Raw genomic sequence first — 20468 nt, 5'->3', positions numbered from 1 at the left:
AAATGGTAATGCACCGCACATGTAATGCGGAGGTTGAGAGTTCGGATCCCACCTGTTGGTAGTGTAGTTTTTTTCATCCACTTTCACTTCCCTTAAGCGTATCATTTCTACACTTGAATTAAAGACTACAAATGAATACCCTATGCTTTCCTCGGCTTCCTTGTCTGTTGGCTTCATGTCGCTGTGCATAGCAAAAAATCGGGCCCTTCAGTTTTATTCCATTCTTAAGTATTCTGATGATCATAGTGATTATGGTGGGCAAGGTCATTTACTTTTTTTTTGCGGAGACGCAAAGAAACAACGGTCATCAGGCAGAGCTAGGCCCTCGCTTCTGAACACTGTGTAATGCTTCTTCTTCAGGCGTATCTTCCGCAAAGGCGGCAAGACCGTGGACGCCGCCATTGCCACCCTGCTGTGCATGGGTGTCGTCATCCCTCACTCTATGGGCATCGGAGGGGGCTTTATAGCGACCGTCTACTCACGGTACGTGATGTTTTGTATACTGTCCTCGATTAGTTTATGTATTATTCTGTTTCAGAGGTGACGCTAACACACTTAGTAGTGCTACCGCATAACACTCAGCTGCAGGCGCGGCTTTAAGCGTAACTTGCGAATGGGAGCACGATAACCTTAAGGCTTCTTTTGGGTATCGGAGATTACCTTTGCATTGTGTCAAAATCGCAAAGAAGCAGAGAAGTTCATTTGCTTCTTTCACCGAGACTGTCCTTAGCCTGCAGTTTTCGATATACTATTTCATGCATTTCAGTCAAGCCCATAAGGCGCAATAGAGTTAATCATTGTAGAAAAAATTACTTCCTAACTGGCTGTATCAAAGCCATAGACGCAAAGTATTCTCAAATTCTTTATTGGTTTATTTTTAAATATTCTTAAGATGCTTGTAGAAATAAATAAAGTAAATACGCAAAACGGCGAGAGAAATCGGACGCTGGGTTGTCTCGGGACCACCGTAAGTGTCAAACAGTATTGCGAATACGTGAACGAAGAGATGAGCAATGGCACAAACTGCAAAAAGTATCTGCAGGCTAGCCCTTGAAAGCTAACTCAGCCGTATTCTATGACGTTATCTCACACAATGAAGTCATAGAAAAGAAATAACAATATTTATTTATTATTGCTATTTTTTTCACTAAGGCCCAAGAAAGAAGCACAAGTCCTCGTCGCCCGAGAAGTGGCTCCTGCAGGTGCCACGAGCGACATGTTCGTGAACAACAAGAAAGGAAGCCTATTTGGTGAGGCCACCTTGTCTTTGTCGGTGATGTTCAGTTACGACAGGGCAACGATACTACTCAGATCAGAGTTAGTAATACATACATATAGCATGCAGATGAACGGTAAGGATTTTCTTGACAGAGAGCAACCCGCAGTGTTCGCCGAGTCACTATGGCACCCTGCTGCGGATAATTTGCCATGAGCATGAATTCCGGTGGTGGAAGCTACACGGCAAGGTTGCAGAATAGAGAAAGCCTGTGTATAGAAATTGCGGTTGCATCGAAGAAAAGAACAGGCTCAAAACTGACCGCGTCCCTCGCAAGATACGGTCCAGCTTTGTGAGGTTAAACTTCACAGTTTTCTTTCACACAAAGGAAGAGCTTTGTTTCAAACAGCCTGATTTGTCCAGTTGCTCCGCCCTTAAAGGAAAGAGAGAAAATAAGGGAAAAAAATAAATATAATGTGCTCCATTCGACAAGCGGTGCTTCAGCCAATGGCATTTGGCCATTGTGGGCTGGGCGATTGCGGAATAAGGTGTAGTAGTAGTGCACTGGCACTTACGTCAGAACTGATGGGGCAGGATTCATAACGGTTGCGCTATCCACTGTAATAAATTTCCTTCCGTGGGAATAAAGAGGCTTTGTAAGCTCCCTGTCAAACAAGTGGCAAGAAAAAGTCGTTTAAACGACGAGTGGTTTGGCGAATACAACTTAGGCGTGAAACAAGAAATGTACAAAAAAAGAACAACATGGCATTGTGCTTTCCTGCCTTTATTTCAGTGGAGCCGTGTAGTGACTTATACATGCAAACAAGACCAAAGGGGCATAAACACAACTAGCACGCATGATAGCCTTTTCACCGATCCGTGCTTTGGTTGCAAAAATAACTTGTTTGCCATGCGATAGCCCCTCCGCACAAGGGTTATGGTTCATAGCGTACGATGGAGAGGAACAAAACTGATAATGAAAAACAGTAATATAACTGTGCGGAAATGAAGGAAGAAAAGAAAAAAAAAAACTGGTCTCAGCCATGATATTCAAGCATGAATTTATTTGTTCAACTCGATCTCAGAAGAGCTACACATAAATGCAGTTCTCAAGTTACTTATCCGCCGGATTGCTAGCTATGTTCTTGCTACGCAAGCTATGCTGTAATCCCACGGTTCAACAAGCTATCGGCCAACAAGATTTCAAACGGTACTTCAAGTGATTTCTTGCATGCAGGGTGCAAAGAGAAGGTTTTCAACTGGCGACGACCGCTAGAGTGGCACATTCATAGTCCCCGCCGTCCCGAGTGACAGGTGTTCATCGTACGTGCAGGGGGTCTAGCTGTGGCCGTGCCCGGAGAACTTCGGGGATACCAGGCGCTGCACCGGCACCTTAATGGCTCTCTGCCGTGGAAGGAGCTGTTTAGGGATGCCATTCGGCTCGCGAGGGACGGCTTCCCCATGGGCGCACATCTGGCTAACGCGCTGCGGGAGCATCGAAACGTCGACCCTGCCTTGGAAGAAAACGTCAAGTAGGTTTGGCGCCCAAGTATTGTGCACGCCAGCAGGGGCCTGAACGCAAACGAAGTTCCGTCTCCCTGTGCTCCTATTCTGCCTTCTTAAGGTTGGAATTTAGACGCGGTTTTGGTGAGCATGTTTTCGCGCAGGGTTTACAAGTTGTTGAACGTGTGCCGCAGCTGTGAACTCCCTGAGTTATATAAAGTAAACACTACGCAAGAAAGAAAGAGACCCATCCACATGCACAGGAGGATAATAATCAGTGCATTCTTCTGAATTCTGAGCAGGTAAAAAAAAAACTGTACACGAGAAGAAAGACGGGCAAGGGAAAGTGCTGCATTGTGTTTTTCATTATTCACTATCTTTTTCTGTTTAAATATAGTATTTCTGTTTATTGTTTCGAGAGCGCTCACTGACAATTGTCGCAACAAATACAATGACCTTTCGTAATTTTCGGAACAACTCTAATTTGGTTTAGTCAGCATAAATTTATTGTGGTTTCTTAGACAGAAAGCAAGAGCTTTAAAGAGGACATACAATTGCACTACAGTCGCGGGTGAACGTATTTGTTGGAAAGCACAAAAATAAATTATACTGGACAAGAGATCTATGCATATCTCGCGTTTCAAAGCCGGATTGGTGTATATCAAAACATGACACTGTTTTTGTTGCAAATACAAGGCATTACTGTACGCCCGGAAACGTGATCGTATATATTATTTGACATGGGTCGCATCGCTGTATTGTCGTTAATTTTTCCTTCTGAAAAAAAAAAAGGTTCTTCATGTAAGCCTTTATTTATTTGTACTTAATGGCACTAATGCACTGGTCGATCCCTGGAAACTTTTTTTTTATGTAGCATTCATTTTGCGGGGGTTCGAGATGTAGGGCAAGCTGAATCAACTTGCCGAAGACGAAGTATTGATTTACCCTTAAAGCGGCATTTATCGTGGGCATACGCGTTACAAAGACATAACCATCTGATGCAACGCTGTAGCCTCTGTTCAAGTCGGTAAGGACTTAGCGATGTAACTGCTCAAGCACAGCGACGTTACTGTGAGCAATAAAAACAAGATGCTACTGCATTAGAGTTCACTGTGGTCCCTGCTGCAACGCTGTGTCCTCCTGGACCAGGATAATTTTGGGATATCATATTAATATGGGATTCCTTTTTGTTCTTTGTGAATGTCCAGAGTGGCTGAATGCCCACGCTATCACCGAAATCAGCCAGGCCTGCATTATACCGGCCCTGCGTTGGCAACCGTTACAGACCTGTCTCTTGCAATGGCGGCGGATCCTACAATTACGTGCATAAGATGAATTTCTTCGTTCTGCTTTTTAACAATAAAAAAGAGCCACAGCACTGGTACTGAAATATGCTCTTCAATCTTCAGGACTCACATGCGATAACGTACGCTCGCTTGAAGTGCCCGTCAGAGATGACAATTATCTTGGTCTTGGTCTCAGGAAAGCCTTCACGGATCCCGAGACGGGAGAGTTGCTGGCCGAAGGCGAGCTTGTGACACTCAAGGACCTGGCTACCACGCTGGAGCAGATAGCCGAGTACGGACCCGACTACTTTTACGAAGGAGAGTTAGCCGAGAATCTTGTCAGAGAAGTCCAAGATAATGGCAAGTGCGCATCTTCCACTATTTGAGCTATGATTAACGAATTATGTCCTTTACATACACACCGAAGGAGAGGTTAGCGTGTGGTTTGCAGGATTAAAAAAAAAAACGTGATGTTGTGGCACTATATATACAGGATCTTTAAAGGTTGTCTGTGGCAGATTGCTCAATTGAAGTTCGTGAGGGGGTCTGCTTGAAGCGGCGGACAGTACTTGCGCAAGAAGTTGAAACGCAAGATCGACTAATTAACAAAACTTCACCAATTATCTTTTTAACTGAATAACTTATGTCCCATATTGCAATTTAAAAATTCGAGCCGTAGAGATCTACTTGGAATGAATTCTCAGGGTGAAACCAGTGTTCGAAATATTAATTCCCGAACATTGCGGAGATATGCAATGGCGTCCCAGTTAATTTGTTAACAACACGTCGTTTTATGCATTCAATTACAAAAGTAACTGTAGCACCAATGCATTTCTCCGCTAACTTTTCGAATTGATATTTCGAAACCGGTGTCGCTTTCAGAATTTGTTCCAAGTGGATCCGCCTTGGGAATTACATCGTTAGAATTTGTAAATTGCAATATGGGTCATAAGAGGATTAGCTAAGAAGCTAATTAGCGCATTTTTGTTAAGTATTCTATTTCACATTTCAATTTTTGTGAAAGTAGTGTTCGCCGCTTCGAGTATAACACTTCATGAACTAGAATTGAGCTATCTGGCACAGGCAACTTTCAAAAAATGTTTGAAAGTGTTCGCCAAAACACCCTGTATATACAAACTTACGACAGGCGTGATCGACAACAGAGGGAGGCGTGCAGAGCAGTGATGACGTGCTGCCGTGGCTATAACGAACATGGCTGTAACGTATGAAACTATTGGGCTGGAGGAGAATGCAGCACTTCTTGCGCTTATTGCTCATCTCTGCGTAACTTCTACATTTATACGCGGCGCTCGCAAGGTGCAAACTACTCGCAATCAAATCCGTATGCTGCACGCAGCCACTTTACTCAGTCACCCAGTAACAGAGCAGGCGATGTGTCAAGCACACTAGGAAGCTAAGCATGGCTGACTCCTCCCCCTCCTCCCTCTATGTGCTTGTGTGTGGTGTGTGCGCGTGCGTGCGTCTGAATGCGTATTTGAGCCCGCGATGAGCACAAGGAAAAGGTGAGACCTACAAGACGTGCGGCGGCTGGTGCTCTGCATTTTTCAGAAGTGGTAGGAGGAAAAATACCTCGTTTATCTCATGTCGGATGTTCGTGACTCCTTTTTTTTGCGCAGATTAATCATGCGGCGCAAACCCATCCGGCAGGCCCGCGCTCGTGGTAACACATGAAAAACGCTCGCGCTTACTCGAAGAAAGCGCTCACTGCCATTACCGAGAAAAATGGGCGTTGACCCAAGCCATTGTCAGAAGGAATGAAGTGCAGGTGCTGCGAAATCATGGCTTCGTCGAGTTGTAGCATTGCGATTATCGTGGATAGAGAACATTGGAGGATCAATAGAAGACATTATTTTTTTGTCGGAAAATTCTGAACTGTGATGATGTATTGCAGCGCCGACTGGGCACCTCAGAGTCAACTAGCGCAGCAATGTGGGCTTCTAGGCAGTCTATAGCAGAGAACTAGTTGTAGCGCTAAAATGCACACGGACAGAAGCATAACTAAGGAGACACACACGCAGGGCTACTAGCGACACGAGTGTTTATTTCAATCACAGACCGAACTATATACCCCCCCCCCCCCCACTCCCTTCCCCATTGCCCTTACGCAATGGCAAACACTAATTGCGTGAAGATGCTCACAAAAACACTACCAGAAAGATTACTAGCTAAAATTGCGTGTTACAGGCACACATACAGCGCTTCCGCAAGAATCTAACTCCTTTGGAGATAGCGCTATCGACGGTTTGCGTATGAATGAACTACATAACGCATATATTCTTTCCGCCTCAACGATTAAACGAACTATTTCATCCCGTGTCCCCATGGCACTGTGCGTATGTGTCTCTTGTTCTTCTTCGGTCCCTGTGCCTTCTAGCGCTACAACTATTTCTCTGTCATCTCGGAGTCACCTGCCGATATGTGCGCAGTAACTTCGTCGTTTTACCCCGTTATTTTTGACGACCTATGTACCACTCGGCACGGCACAGCTTAGCTTGCTGGGAGCAGTGGACTTTAAGCGACGTCATTTCTTAGGCGGGAAAGTTTGCCAATGGAACTTTGGCCCGGATCTAGCGGATGACGTTTCCTGCCTAATCGACCTTGACGTTGTATGACAGTGAGCGATAAAAGCCACTCAAGAACCATCGGTGTCAGAGCCACGTCTTTGTGGCAGCGTTTTCGGCTATACGCCGACTTCCGATGCCACACACCTACTCTCTGTTTTCTTCAGGTGGCATGCTCACGATGGAGGACTTGAGGCGCTACCAGGTGACTTGGGAGAAACCCGTGACTGCCCGTTTCAAGGGTGGCATGACCATGTTCTCGGCGCCGCCACCAGCGAGCGGTGCTGTGCTCGCCTATATCTTGGGCATAATGGACGCGTTCCGGTCGTCGCCGGGTTCTATTCTGGAGGACAACGTGACCACCCTGCACAGGTAAAATGATACCCACCTGACCATCAGCAAGGTAGAAGGAATCCATGGCACGTGGGATACATTGTCACCTGACCTGAACACATTAAAACCAGCGAGGGAAAGAGTGCCTTTCTGTACTCGGATCATTCTCTCGCGGCTATTGATGTGTATGTAGGTCAGTATCCGCGACGGACGTTAATGGAAGACGAGAGGTGAAGACAGTTAGACAGAAGTGGAAGAGCAGTGTGATTCCCGAATTGGCCCGCTGTCTAAAAACGGTGGTGCCGAACACACTGGCCCGACACATACTCGATGGTGGTATATGGCGCAGGACGCGGGCAAGAATGCATTTAAATATGGTTTATTTAAGCAATAGCGCGGGAGAGAGGGAGTCCGCATTGACTTAATTCAAGCAATATGCTTGAGGCACTAAACTTGTGCCGACCTCTCCACGTTTCTGCCATTAAACTTTCTCTCTCTCTCTTTTGGGCAAACAATTTTGTCGTCTATTTCTCTTCAATAAATGCTTTAATTGCAAATTGCGCTTAATCCGCCTGCACTGTTTTGTCATCGATACCGCGCTTGATGCCTTTGATGTAAAAAAGAAATAGTAATTTGATCATAAGTAAAACATTTTCATTCGATCATTTGAGGTGAGTAAAAATTCTAGCTAGATATGTTGTTTCATATTCGTAAAAACAGAGCGAATATAATGCAGTACAGTGTAATTACACAGTGGAATTACAGAGGGTAAGGATACAGTGTAATGCACAATTGCTTACTCACGAAAAAGCAGATTTTAATTGCGAACACAGTATTAACGGCTAGTATTTGAAAGGTTAACGTATTTAGTGCAACCCAAGCTCTCGGTGTTTATTACTTTCCGTTCGCAGGTTTGCTGAAGCGTGCAAGTTTGCTTATGCCAGGAGAGCCCGCCTTGGAGACCCTAAATTTGTTGAATGCGAGCAGGTGTGTACTAGTTTTTGTTTAATGTTCCTAACGTGGCTGTGCGTGAATACTGGCGACGCCTTGCTGGACTGTCAGGTTTCCTGTTACGAGTGCCGACGTCTTTGTGTACAGTCACTGACTGACTCTCTCTCTCTCTCTCAGTTCTTTTTTTTCTCTCTCTCTCACATATACACACACACACACGCACACGATGGTGACTCTCTAGCCCTTTTCGCTCTCTTTGTTTGCTCTCCAATGATACAATGACCTTCCCAGAAGAAACGTGGCCACGTTGGCGTTCTCTCTTTTCTGCTTCCTGCAGTTGGTCCGCAACATGAGTTCGCACCACTTTGCTTCCGAAGCGAGATACAAGATTGACGACGAGCGCACATTCTCGGACCCGCACTACTACGGCTTCGTGGACGAGGTCACAAAGCCTGACAAGGGCACGGCACACGCCACTTTCTGGGGAGCTGATGGTGACGTCATCGTCGTATCCAGCACCGTAAACTACTAGTGAGTCGTGCATATTTCGCTTCTTTGTTACCAACACGACGGCGTCTGCGTGTATTGGAACGCAAACCTAGTATACAGCAATCACTCCAGCCTACCGAAAATGGCCTGCGTTAAACTACCGCATGTTTCAGCAAGCGCCGTTCAACACACTTATTCGCAGGCATATGTTCAGAGAATTTCAGGTAAATAAGCTTCTAAGGAACTGAAGAAACTGTCGGAAATATTTAGGTAACACGTACAAATGCCGTCACAAAGTATCGGCGCGCAAATGTTTGTAACGTCTTGCTGATCTGAGCATATAAATTCATGCGATGCCTAAAGAAGTGGTCATTCTCTATATTGAGACAGTCCACAAAGATCCATAACAAACCTACAGTTATTTTTTCACTCATGTAGAATTCTTCGTTTTGTCCACACACTACCTGTAGACAAGAGTGGACTGGTCAGACATCTTCAAAAAACCATAAAAAAGTAGGCATGCCATGTTATTTAAAAGTGAGCATTGAACATGGCAGCCGGAATTTTTATCGCCATATCCAGCCCTCCTACCGTTCTTACTTTATGGAAGAATCACTGGTGCAGTTCTCGAAGGTGGGACATGTTCATGTATGAGAAAGCTTACCATAGTTCGGCAGCAGCTGGGGCAATGCTCCGCGTCGGTGAATCCTAGCGAGCAGTGACTATACTTGACTGTGGGTAGCCTGCGTTGTTTATAGATGGTCTGTAGAGAGTGCATGGCATAAATGTATTCTTGAGAGATCTCACACTGAAAGTTTAATTGAATTATAGAGATACGTCTCGTAGACGGAAAAAGTTTTCATATGAGCTAGAGACTCATGGTGGAGAAAGACACTTGGTATTTGCGGAACTTATTTGGGGGTCGTCAGAAATTTTACAATAATAATTAGAAAGCTAATTGCTTAATCTAAGTTACACTTGATATTTCTTGTATGACTTCAGGAGAAATCTCAGAATTGCAGCATTGAAGTCGATGACAGCTAAAATATTTAATATTAGAAATTTTGGGAAAGTTGCTGTTCGACATACGTGTCTTCACTATGAGCAGTGACACAGACGCTCGTGTTTCGCGTATATTTCGCACCAAATGCCTTCCGAAAGCCTTCCGAAAGGCAATTTGAAGCACTGGAGAATACATCACGTTGATGTGGCTGTTATGTTTGTTTATGGCACTCCTCCGCGTATCACTTGCTCAGTCATTCGAACGTATTCGCGAGAATTCCACAGGTGCGCATGGTACTAAGTGCTCTTTGCACCATGGCTTGCTAAACTTGCGAAGGTGATAGAGCATCCACGTTTCAGCGAACGGGACTACGTGAAGATCAAAGAGCGCCGAATCAGACGACTTGAGAAATATTGCGCAACGCCGATCTCGGAATCCGTCGTTAATGCCGCCTCGTTATGCATAACATATGCGGGGAATAGCACTTCAAATAAAAAAAAAAACGGTATGAATCAAGATTCCATTTCATGTTTTTCTTGCAGTTTCGGAAGCATGTTGCGGACTTCGGGTGGAGTGGTGCTGAACAACCAGATGGACGACTTCTCTACGCCCGGGATGCGGAACTTCTACGGCGTGGCCCCTTCCGTGGCGAACTTCATTTTCCCGGGAAAGCGGCCCATGTCTTCAATGGCACCTGTGGTGGTTATCGACGAAAAAGGGGACGTCCAGCTGGCCCTGGGCGGCACGGGAGGTGCGAAGATCACCTCAGGCGTTGCGCTGGTGAGGGAGACATTTTTGCTCACAAACAATAAGGCACAAAAAAGACAAAGCACAAAGATAGGCATCCACTAGCACCCGCACGTTCATAAGGACCCATGCACAGTTCTAGCCAGAGCGCACATGAGAACAGTTTGGGAGCGGGAGGGGGGGGGGAGGGGGTTGAGGTGGATCCGCACGACTTGCCTAAGCTAGAAATCTTATACCCCCGTCGCACGCGGCACTTTCGATGGGGATCGCGCCCGACTAGAACAATATTTGTCCACCATGTTGGATCCCTTCCGTAGCTTGCGCAATAGAAGCAATCATGGTTACAAATTTGATGCTGACTGGGCTCAATCGCAATAAGTGCCCTGTGCGACTTTGTGCATCTATATTAAACTTTCCTATACATGTTGCGATCTATTTAGGCTGTTGTATTTTAAAAGTTTCACGGTCCTGGAAGAAACTCAGCGGAATTGCGAAAGACCAAAGGCGATATGCCCTGCGGGACAGCACCATGACGCTTTACTTCCGTGCCACAGATGATGAGATGATGATCATGGTCTTTAGTGGCATCCCGCTTGAAACAGGAGACAAATAGTCCCTTAGCCTGCTTGACCCAATCATGTTTTAATACGTCTATCGTCTAGCATGTTGCGTATCTATTTTGTTTCTTCATTGACACTTCCACTTCTATATTGTACAGATCGCCGTGTGGCTCCAGTTTAATCAACTTCTTGCCTGCTTGTCTTCGATGAATACTTCAAAGCTCTCTTGATTATCTCCACTGCTTACCAGGAGGTAGTGCTTCCATCCGCTTTGAGACCCCGCGTTTCTTGAGGGCATTGGGCATTGCTGGCGTGAATAGCTTGGAGTTGTATTAAGATGTGTGGAGTCGTTTCGGGACTTTTGCTGCGTGCAAATGCGTTCATCAGAACACACCGAAATTCCAGGCACATGATTCACCCTGCTTCGAGTATTTGCTCCGGTATGCTTTTTTGCTCAGGCAGCCAACTCGTAGCTCGAATAGGAAGGTCTTTGTGTTATCGCACCGATTTTTATCCCTGATCTTTTTATTTATTTTATTCATTTATTTTGAATACCCTAAAGGCCCCGAAATGCATTACATAGGGGGGGATACAATTCACACATGATATGTCAGCACAATAAAAACGACTGAAGACAACAATCAAGCACAGATTTCGGTAAAAGCTACAGTTTGTAAAAAAAGAAAAAAGACAGAAAACGAAAACAAATTAGGCTGAGTGCACACGATGCAATTCACATTTGCTATACATGCCATGCTTCAACAAGGCACACGCGGCTGGTGGGCGTAGGAAAAATACATATTTAAAAAATTATATACTATGTATATATATAAAACATGCCAGGCAAGGAGTGGCAGCTGAACATTTTATACATTTAAAGATGTGCGCAGGGCAGATTGGAAGGCAGACGGGTCAGTGATTGTTACAATATCATGGGATAGGGCGTTCCATCCATTCCAGTCATTTCTGGCCGTATTTGTTAATCTACATGGTGTTTATTGTTTCCATCCTTCGAATAAAACTTACCGTTTCTCTTTCTATCACTTTCTTGCTGATGACTTGCAAGTTTATTTACGCTTTCAAGTACCTTGTACTTGATTGATAGATTTCTTCACCTCTTCCTCCATTCCGTGTCAACGCTTTCGAGGTACATACGTATGTTACACTGACTAGCCGATTCATTCGTCTGTGTGTCTGCCGCCTGTACGCTAAAAACTCCTCCGGTGAAACGCCACGCGCATGCGCGAAAAAAAAGGAGAAAGAGAGGCGTGTGATTGGCTGCACCAGTAATGACGTGGTTGCTCTCAGTCGCAGCCGAGCACACGCGCAGCGGTTTCTCTCTGGCTCCAAAATGGGTAGGCCACGCGTCATACATAGTCCTGAGCAGCAGGCAGCTTTCGATAAGCAACGCCGCTATCAGGACGGGGAACGAGCTGGCCTACGCCGTACCGATGCCACAGCCTGGGCATAAAAACAGGCTCGTGCAGCCGAGCGCAAGCAGCAACTGCATGCCGAGAATCTGGCAGCCTACCAAGCCATCATTTAATGAACCATCGGCGTTAACCCAGTGATAAATACCGGGGCCGCACGTTTCAGCTTCTCTGGTTAACAATCTCTATGAAGTGCTTAAGTGGTGATTTTTGTGCACTTGAGCCGGTCGTTTGTTTTCATCCACGTCCCCGAGTGGTTCTTCATAAATAACCTTGCATGCCATTCTGCAGTAATCCATTTTTTGTTCAGTCATGGGTCTCCGACGCCAATCGGCCCACCAACCTTTGATATGACGCCACTGCATCTGTTTGCTCCCAAGGAAGTTGGCTACATTGCTATGGGAGTTCAAGAAAAACCATGTCCCTATCCTGCAGAGGTGGAAGGCTTGGTTATCATTTGACCACTTTCTTTAGTGAAGCCCCCAGTTTTAGGTAGCCCGCATTAAACCGTTCAAGATCGTGTCTTCGACAGGATATATGAAAATTTTGTTTCAGCCGATTTGGTGGGAGGGATGGGAATGATGTATCTGCCGTGTGAGCAAGAGGAATGTAATTCCCACTCCTTGATTTGACCTGTGAGTTTTGTTCGCTACATCGTCTTCACTGCAGTATACAGCATGATGGAACGCAGCGAACACGTTGTGCAATGGAAGTTTCCGTCAAATGATTTCTGAATGTTTTTTTACTTATAAACAAAACTCATTTTATTCAAGCTTACTGACATGAGCATCACTGTATGCCGATCCCGAATGCATTATTTGTGTTGTTTACTCTGATGAGCTTCATATAAATTTTCATATGAATGCACGTACATTAGAAGTATTAAATTGACACATGGTAAAGTATTGAAGAATGGTTTGTTATAACTATACATACCGAAAGTAAACTTATCAGAACAGAAGCAGATGTTTATCGTTATTGTTCCCTATGAGATTCCCCATTTCTCTTTCTTCTTTATTAAATATTGTCACGTGGTAGTGACGGTGAAGAAAGAACACAGTAGCAGTACTGTGAAAGACAAAACTAGCTTTTATTGGGTGAACCTGTGCCCACAAAACCGGCTACACTTAAGCACAACGATAGCGGCGAACACAGTCGGCGATCGTCGAAAATCTGATCAGCGGGTCAAGTGCGTCGGCTTTTATAGAGCAGTCGTCGAATGTTCCAGACTAATCGTTCGGACCCGTGTGCCTTCCACAAAGTTCTACACCATTCGCGTTACGCGATGAAATCAGATAACACAAGGTTCGGCGACAACAGACAGCCAGGTAGAAGCATCGATAACTTTGCAGAAACATCGGATACATTCAGGCGCGTCCCTCGCTGTGCGATTACAGTTGTTAAGCGGCGAAACGTGGTCGCCCGATGAAGATAAGTACACGTGTCAGTACCCCCCTCTTAAAAAGCATCGACCCGATGCTATATACAAGCGAAATAAAAACACCCGTAGCAAAGAAAACAACAACAAAAAATAAGGAATTTCGTCAGCTTCCGTAAAAGGGTTTAAGGCGCACCACGTGGACCACTTCAGATCGTGCGCGGCGCCGCTGTGAATGCGAAATGCCGTCTGGCACGACCTCATAGTCCAGAGCGCCAATACGTCGGATGACCTTGTAGGGTCCGAAATAGAGTCGGAGTAGTTTCTCACTGAGTCCTCGTCGGCGTATCGGTGTCCAAACCCAAACACGGTCGCCGGGCTGGTACTCAACAAAGCGTCGTCGGAGGTTGTAGTGTCGGCTGTCGGTCCTCTGTTGGTTCTTGATCCGTAGGCGGGCGAGCTGTCGGGCTTCTTCGGCGCGCTGGAGATAGCTAGCGACGTCAACATTCTCTTCGTCAGTGACGTGGGGCAGCATGGCGTCGAGCGTCGTCGTCGGGTTCCTGCCGTAAACCAGCTTAAACGGCGTGATCTGTGTTGTTTCTTGCACCGCCGTGTTGTAAGCAAATGTTACGTATGGCAGGACGGCATCCCAGGTCTTGTGTTCGACGTCGACGTACATCGCTAGCATGTCGGCGAGGGTCTTATTCAGCCGCTCCGTAAGGCCATTCGTCTGCGGGTGGTAGGCCGTGGTCCTCCTGTGCCTTGTCTGACTGTATTTCAGAATGGCTTGGGTGAGCTCCGCTGTAAAGGCCGTTCCTCTGTCGGTGATGAGAACTTCTGGGGCGCCATGTCGAAGCAGGATGTTTTCGACAAAAAATTTCGCCACTTCGGCTGCGCTACCTTTCGGCAGTGCTTTAGTTTCAGCGAAGCGGGTGAGGTAGTCTGTCGCCACGACGATCCACTTATTTCCGGTTGTTGACGTCGGAAAGGGTCCCAGCAAGTCCATCCCGATCTGCTGGAATGGTCGGCAAGGAGGCTCGATTGGCTGTAGTAATCCGGCTGGCCTTGTCGGCGGTGTCTTACGTCGCTGACAGTCTCGGCATGTTCTGACATAATGGGCGACGTCGGCGGTCAGGCGCGGCCAATAATACTTTTGTTGTATCCTCGAGAGTGTCCGGGAAAAACCGAGGTGTCCAGCGGTCGGATCGTCATGTAGGGCGTGCAATACTTCTGGACGAAGTCCTGTCGGGACAACAAGAAGGTAGTTGGCGCGGGCTGGTGAAAAGTTCTTCTTCACGAGGAGATTGTTTTGAAGCGTGAAGGAAGATAGTCCGCGCTTAAATGCCCTGGGGACAACGTCGGTGTGCCCATCCAAATATTCCACCAGGCCTTTTAGCTCCGGGTCTGCCCGTTGCTGCTCAGCGAAGTCTTCTGCGCTTATCATGCCAAGGAAGGCGTCGTCATCTTCGTCATCTTGCGGCGGCGGGTCAATGGGGGCACGTGATAGGCAATCGGCATCGGAGTGTTTTCGTCCGGACTTGTAGGTTACAGTGATGTCGTATTCTTGTAGTCTGAGGCTCCACCGCGCCAGTCGTCCTGAAGGATCCTTTATACTCGCTAGCCAACACAAAGCGTGATGGTCATAAAGATAAGGGCGAAATTTAGCTGTAGCCCAAACGATGGCGAGGCATTCCTTTTCGGTCGTAGAATAGTTGCCTTCCGCTTTTGACAGCGACCGGCTAGCGTAAGATATCACCTGTTCGACTCCGTTTTTCCTCTGGACTAGAACGGCACCGAGGCCTAGGCTACTGGCGTCAGTATGGATTTCTGTAACGGCGTACTCGTCGAAGTGCGCAAGTACCGGCGGCGACTGCATGCGTCGTTTGAGTTCTTCAAATGCGTCGGCCTGCGGCGTTTCCCACTTGAACTCAACATCACATTTAGTTAGACGTGTCAACGGCTCGGCGATGCGTGAAAAGTCCTTGACAAAGCGCCTGTAGTAGGCACACATGCCAAGGAATCTACGCACTGCCTTCTTGTCGGTGGGCTGCGGGAACTTTGCGATGGCAGCTGTTTTCTGCGGGTCGGGGTGTACTCCGGATTTACTGATGACGTGGCCTAGGAACAGAAGCTCGTCGTAAGCGAAGCGGCATTTTTCTGGCTTCAGAGTGAGCCCTGATGACTTGATGGCCTCTAGTACTGTGGCAAGCCGCTTAAGGTGATCGTCGAAATTGCCGGCGAGAACAACGACGTCATCCAAGTAAACGAGACAGGTCTGCCATTTCAATCGCGCTAAAACCGTGTCCATCACGCGCTGGAACGTTGCAGGCGCCGAGCACAGTCCAAATGGCATAACCTTGAACTCGTAGAGGCCGTCTGGGGTGATGAAGGCGGTCTTTTCGCGATCTCTTTCGTCGACTTCTATTTGCCAATAGCCAGACTTGAGGTCCATCGAGGAGAAGTACTTAGCGTTGCAGAGCCGATCCAATGCGTCGTCTATACGTGGAAGGGGGTATACGTCCTTCTTCGTGATCTTGTTCAGACGACGATAATCGACGCAGAAACGTAGGGTTCCGTCCTTTTTCTTCACCAGGACAACAGGGGATGCCCACGGGCTTTTCGACGGCTGGATGATGTCATCGCGCAGCATTTCGTCGACTTGTTCTCTTATAGCTTCGCGTTCTCGCGGCGAAACTCGGTAAGGGCTTTGGCGGAGTGGCCGAGCGTACTCCTCGGTGATTATGCGATGCTTGGCGACTGGTGTTTGTCGAATCCTCGATGTCGTCGAAAAGCTGTCTTTGTATCGTCGGAGCAGACTTCTGAGCTGCTGTTGCTTAAACACTGGGAGACTTGGATTAATGTCGTAGTCTGGTTCGGGAACCGTGGTCGTCGGGGTAGATGTGGCGGAATCCGAGAGGACAAACGCATTACTGGTTTCCACAATTTCCTCGATGTACGCGATCGTCGTGCCCTTGTTGATGTGCTTGAATTCCGGGCTGAAGTTTTTCAGCAACACTTCAGTTTTCCCTCCATGCAGTCGAGCGATCCCTCTTGCGACGCAAATTTCACGGTCTAGCAGGAGGCGTTGGTCGCCTTCGATGACACCTTCTACGTCAGCGGGTATTTCGGTGCCGACCGAAATAACAATGCTGGAGCGGGGCGGGATGCTCACTTGGTCTTCGAGCACACTCAAGGCGTGGTGACTACGAGGGCTCTCCGGCGGTATCGCTTTATCTTCCGACAGCGTTATTGACTTCGACTTCAGGTCGATGACTGCGCCGTGTTGGTTCAGGAAGTCCATACCGAGAATGACGTCTCGAGAACACTGTTGGAGGATAACGAAGGTGGCAGGGTAAGTCCGGTCATGAATGGTTATCCTTGCCGTGCAGATTCCAGTCGGCGTAATCAGGTGTCCTCCAGCGGTGCGAATTTGAGGGCCTTCCCATGCAGTCTTAACCTTCTTCAACTGGGCGGCGATGTGTCCACTCATGACGGAGTAATCAGCACCGGTGTCCACTAAGGCGGTAACTGCGTGGCCGTCGAGAAGCACGTCGAGGTCGGTGGTTCTTTGTCTGGCGTTGCAGTTAGGTCTTGGCGTCGGATCACGGCTGCGTCGTGTTGAACTGAAGCTGGAACGTCCCGTCGTCAAGTCGTCTTTCGTCGGTGTAGTCTTGGCTTGCTGACTTCGTCGGGATGGCGGCGTGTCGTCATTAGGTCGTCGAGATGGTTTCTTAATCGACTTCGTCGGCGGCGGAGGATCTTCGTCAGTTCGACGAACAGCAACCGCACCTCCATCGGTTGCTGCTTTTAGTTTTCCGGATATGGGCTCGCAGAGCGGCCCCGAGCTGGACCAGTGTATGGTCGGCGCTGCGGTGACAGGTAGCGGCCTGGTGACGGTGAACGGGATGGTCGTCGAGAGTTCCGCTGAGTGGCGGCTAGGTAATCGGCGATTTCACGTGGGCGCTCGCCAAGCTGTGGACGCGGCGCGTTGACGGCGAACCCTCTCAGTCCCAGGTCGTGGTATGGGCATCGGCGGTACACATGGCCGGCTTCGCCGCAGTGATAGCAGAGCGGGCGGTGGTCGGGGGCTCGCCAAATGTCCGTCTTCCTCGCGTAGGTGCGCTGGGCGACGTATTGGCGTGCTGGCTGCGGCGGCGGCGGCGGACGACGGAAGTGCGGCGTTGCAGGACCCTGGCGCGGTCGCGCAGGGGGGCCTCGACGGCGGGCGACGGCGGCGGCGTAGGTCATTGCCTTCGGCTGCGGTGATTCTGGTTCCACCTCAGGAACTCCAAGGGATCGGTGCACCTCTTCTTTCACGATGTCGGCGATCGAGGCCACTTGAGGCTGCGACGAAGGCAAGACCTTGCGCAGTTCTTCGCGCACAATGGCCCTGATCGTCTCGCGCAGATCGTCTGTGGCCAGTGATTGAATTCCTGCGTAGTGGGTAGAGCTCGTACGGCGGTTGAATTGCCGGTTCCGCATTTCGAGTGTCTTCTCAATGCTGGTTGCCTCGCGAAGGAACTCTTCTACGGTCTTCGGTGGGATTCGTACCATTGCGCCGAAAAGTTCTTCCTGCACACCACGCATGAGAAGGCGGACTTTCTTCTCTTCGGGCATATCCGGGTCGGCGTGGCGGAAGAGACGTTTCATTTCTTCCGTGAAGATAGCAACGTTCTCGTTCGGTAGCTGCACTCGGGCGTCCAGCATGGCTTCGGCCCTTTCCTTGCGCACGACGCTCGTAAAGGTGCGCAGAAAGCCGCTACGGAAGAGGTCCCATGTCGTTAAGGTCGACTCCCGGTTCTCAAACCACGTTCTGGCGGCGCCTTCTAAGGCGAAGTAGACATGCCGCAGCTTGTCGTCGGAGTCCCAGTTGTTGAATGTCGCGATTCGCTCGTAGGTCTCCAGCCAGGATTCCGGGTCTTCAGTCGCTGCTCCGTGGAAGGTCGGTGGGTCCCGGGGTTGTTGTAAGATAACGGGGGACGCTGGGGCAGCCATTGAGGTTGTCTTGACCACGATCTTCTTTGTCGCCTCAGGTAGAAGTCCGTGCTCTGGGGGCAGTCCTTGCAGTCTGCGGCTAGCACGCTGGTCTTGGGCGATGTCGGTTTTGTCCTGAGGCTTCGGGCTTGGATCGCGGCTTTGCGGGGGCGTTCGGTACATGAACACACTAGCACCTCCACCAGATGTCACGTAGTAGTGACGGTGAAGAAGGAACACAGTAGCAGTACTGTGAAAGACAAAACTAGCTTTTATTGGGCGAACCTGTGCCCACAAAACCGGCTACACTTAAGCACAACGATAACGGCGAACACAGTCGGCGATCGTCGAAAATCTGATCAGCGGGTCAAGTGCGTCGGCTTTTATAGAGCAGTCGTCGAATGTTCCAGACTAATCGTTCGGACCTGTGTGCCTTCCACAAAGTTCTACAGCATTCGCGTTACGCGATGAAATCAGATAACACAAGGTTCGGCGACAACAGACAGCCAGGTAGAAGCATCGATAACTTTCCAGAAACATCGGATACATTCAGGCGCGTCCCTCGCTGTGCGATTACAGTTGTTAAGCGGCGAAACGTGGTCGCCCGATAAAGATAAGTACACGTGTCAATATTTCACTCTACCATTGATAGTTTTCAAATACGCGTCCCGGAAGGCCCCGCTTAATTGAACTTCGTCAATATGTTTCGACTACGTTCTACTTTCCTAGCGTGTTAGATAACCATATTGCCACATAGCCAAATAAAAGAAAAGAAAAACCCAGAAAAACGGGAAAATGGTCTCGAGAACTGTCACCTAATCATGCTTGTAGTTCATAAACACTGTTGCCTATTTCATACTTAAGCCCGTCAACAATAACAGAAATAATCTAGTGCAACTTGTTTTGACAAGGACACATAAAGACATGACAGGCAGTGCGCTACTCCGACTAGTTTTATTGAAAAAGGCGCAGAAATGCTAGAAAAGTATGTTAGAAAAAATTCATCGCCAACTAGCCCCGCAAAGTGTTTGTTAAGCAAACAGTTTATGCTGTCATATTCACGGCCGGAACACAAATAAGTTTGTTTTTTTCGAGATAATAGTTTTGGCAGCAGTTCAAGATATTTACAAAAACACAAATAGCCTGACAGTGTAGAGGCTAGTAGCGTGTTGGTGATGATTTAAGCAAACGCACAGCTTCGTCACCATTCGTTTGTTTCTTTTGCGCGTGTACGCAGCAAAGCTCACTCTGTTTCTTGACTTTCTACGTTCATAATTATCCTAATTTGTCATCTATACGAGCATTAATGTAACGCCGCGAAAGCTTCTCGTGCTGGTACATTAAGCTTTGTTTTTGCTAACTTGAAGGTGCGCTGCTTTCTTTAACTTCAAGGTGATCATGCGGGCATTGTGGCAGAGAAATAGTATCAAGGAAGCCATCGACTATCCAAGGCTCCACCACCAGCTGATACCAAATCATCTCATGGTTGAGTCATTCTTCCCGAAGGTACGTCATTATTTTTTTATGGCCTTTAGAATTGATATAAAAGGCGTTTGAATTAATGACGGCACACATACACGCGCCCTGATATAGTACCATCAGCGTTTGAAAAAAGGGCGTTTCTCATACAGATGAAAAAAAAAAGCAGTGTTTAAGAGAAGCAATGGCACTTTCGCAGCCTTATTGGCACCATAAACGCAAAAATGGTTTCATTATGGCGGATATCGACAGCCTTACCTGTACTTGGGAGTATTTTTAACAAGCTGCAGCATGCACACATTTATGTTTTATAGAAATTTCTTGAATGAGGAGGATAAAAGCAAAAGTCACTACCTGTGCGCCCGAACACTACACAACAGAAATCCGCTCTGCAATGGAGACTCATCCATGTGCCTTAGGTTTAAGCAGTTTGTTGTAGAATAAGAACAGCGTATTTTTTTAATGCGTAACGCTTGACAATGCGATGGACACATATTAGGTATGCCCTCGTCTTGAGGACTCGGAGTCATTAATTTT

At 47.7% G+C, this 20468-nt stretch overlaps 1 protein-coding gene across 8 annotated transcripts in view; it reads left to right on the top strand.

The window, feature by feature from the left end:
- The window catches only part of LOC135895937 (scoloptoxin SSD14-like), a 174290-nt gene that overhangs the window by 152248 nt on the left and 1574 nt on the right, over nt 1–20468 (top strand). For all 8 annotated transcript variants that reach the window (XM_065424216.2, XM_065424215.2, XM_065424210.2 and 5 more), the window contains 9 exons: nt 361–483; nt 1153–1250; nt 2550–2748; nt 4202–4365; nt 6755–6959; nt 7832–7907; nt 8209–8402; nt 9906–10143; nt 19845–19958. In XM_065424216.2, coding sequence (XP_065280288.1) covers nt 361–483; nt 1153–1250; nt 2550–2748; nt 4202–4365; nt 6755–6959; nt 7832–7907; nt 8209–8402; nt 9906–10143; nt 19845–19958 — 1411 coding nt within the window. The remainder of the gene's footprint in view (nt 1–360; nt 484–1152; nt 1251–2549; nt 2749–4201; nt 4366–6754; nt 6960–7831; nt 7908–8208; nt 8403–9905; nt 10144–19844; nt 19959–20468) is intronic.

The sequence above is a fragment of the Dermacentor albipictus genome, chromosome 2, assembly GCF_038994185.2.
Source record: "Dermacentor albipictus isolate Rhodes 1998 colony chromosome 2, USDA_Dalb.pri_finalv2, whole genome shotgun sequence".
Taxonomy (NCBI): Eukaryota; Metazoa; Arthropoda; class Arachnida; order Ixodida; family Ixodidae; genus Dermacentor; species Dermacentor albipictus.
Note: the sequence above shows the minus strand (reverse complement) of the source record. Positions and strands in the feature narration are given on the sequence as shown.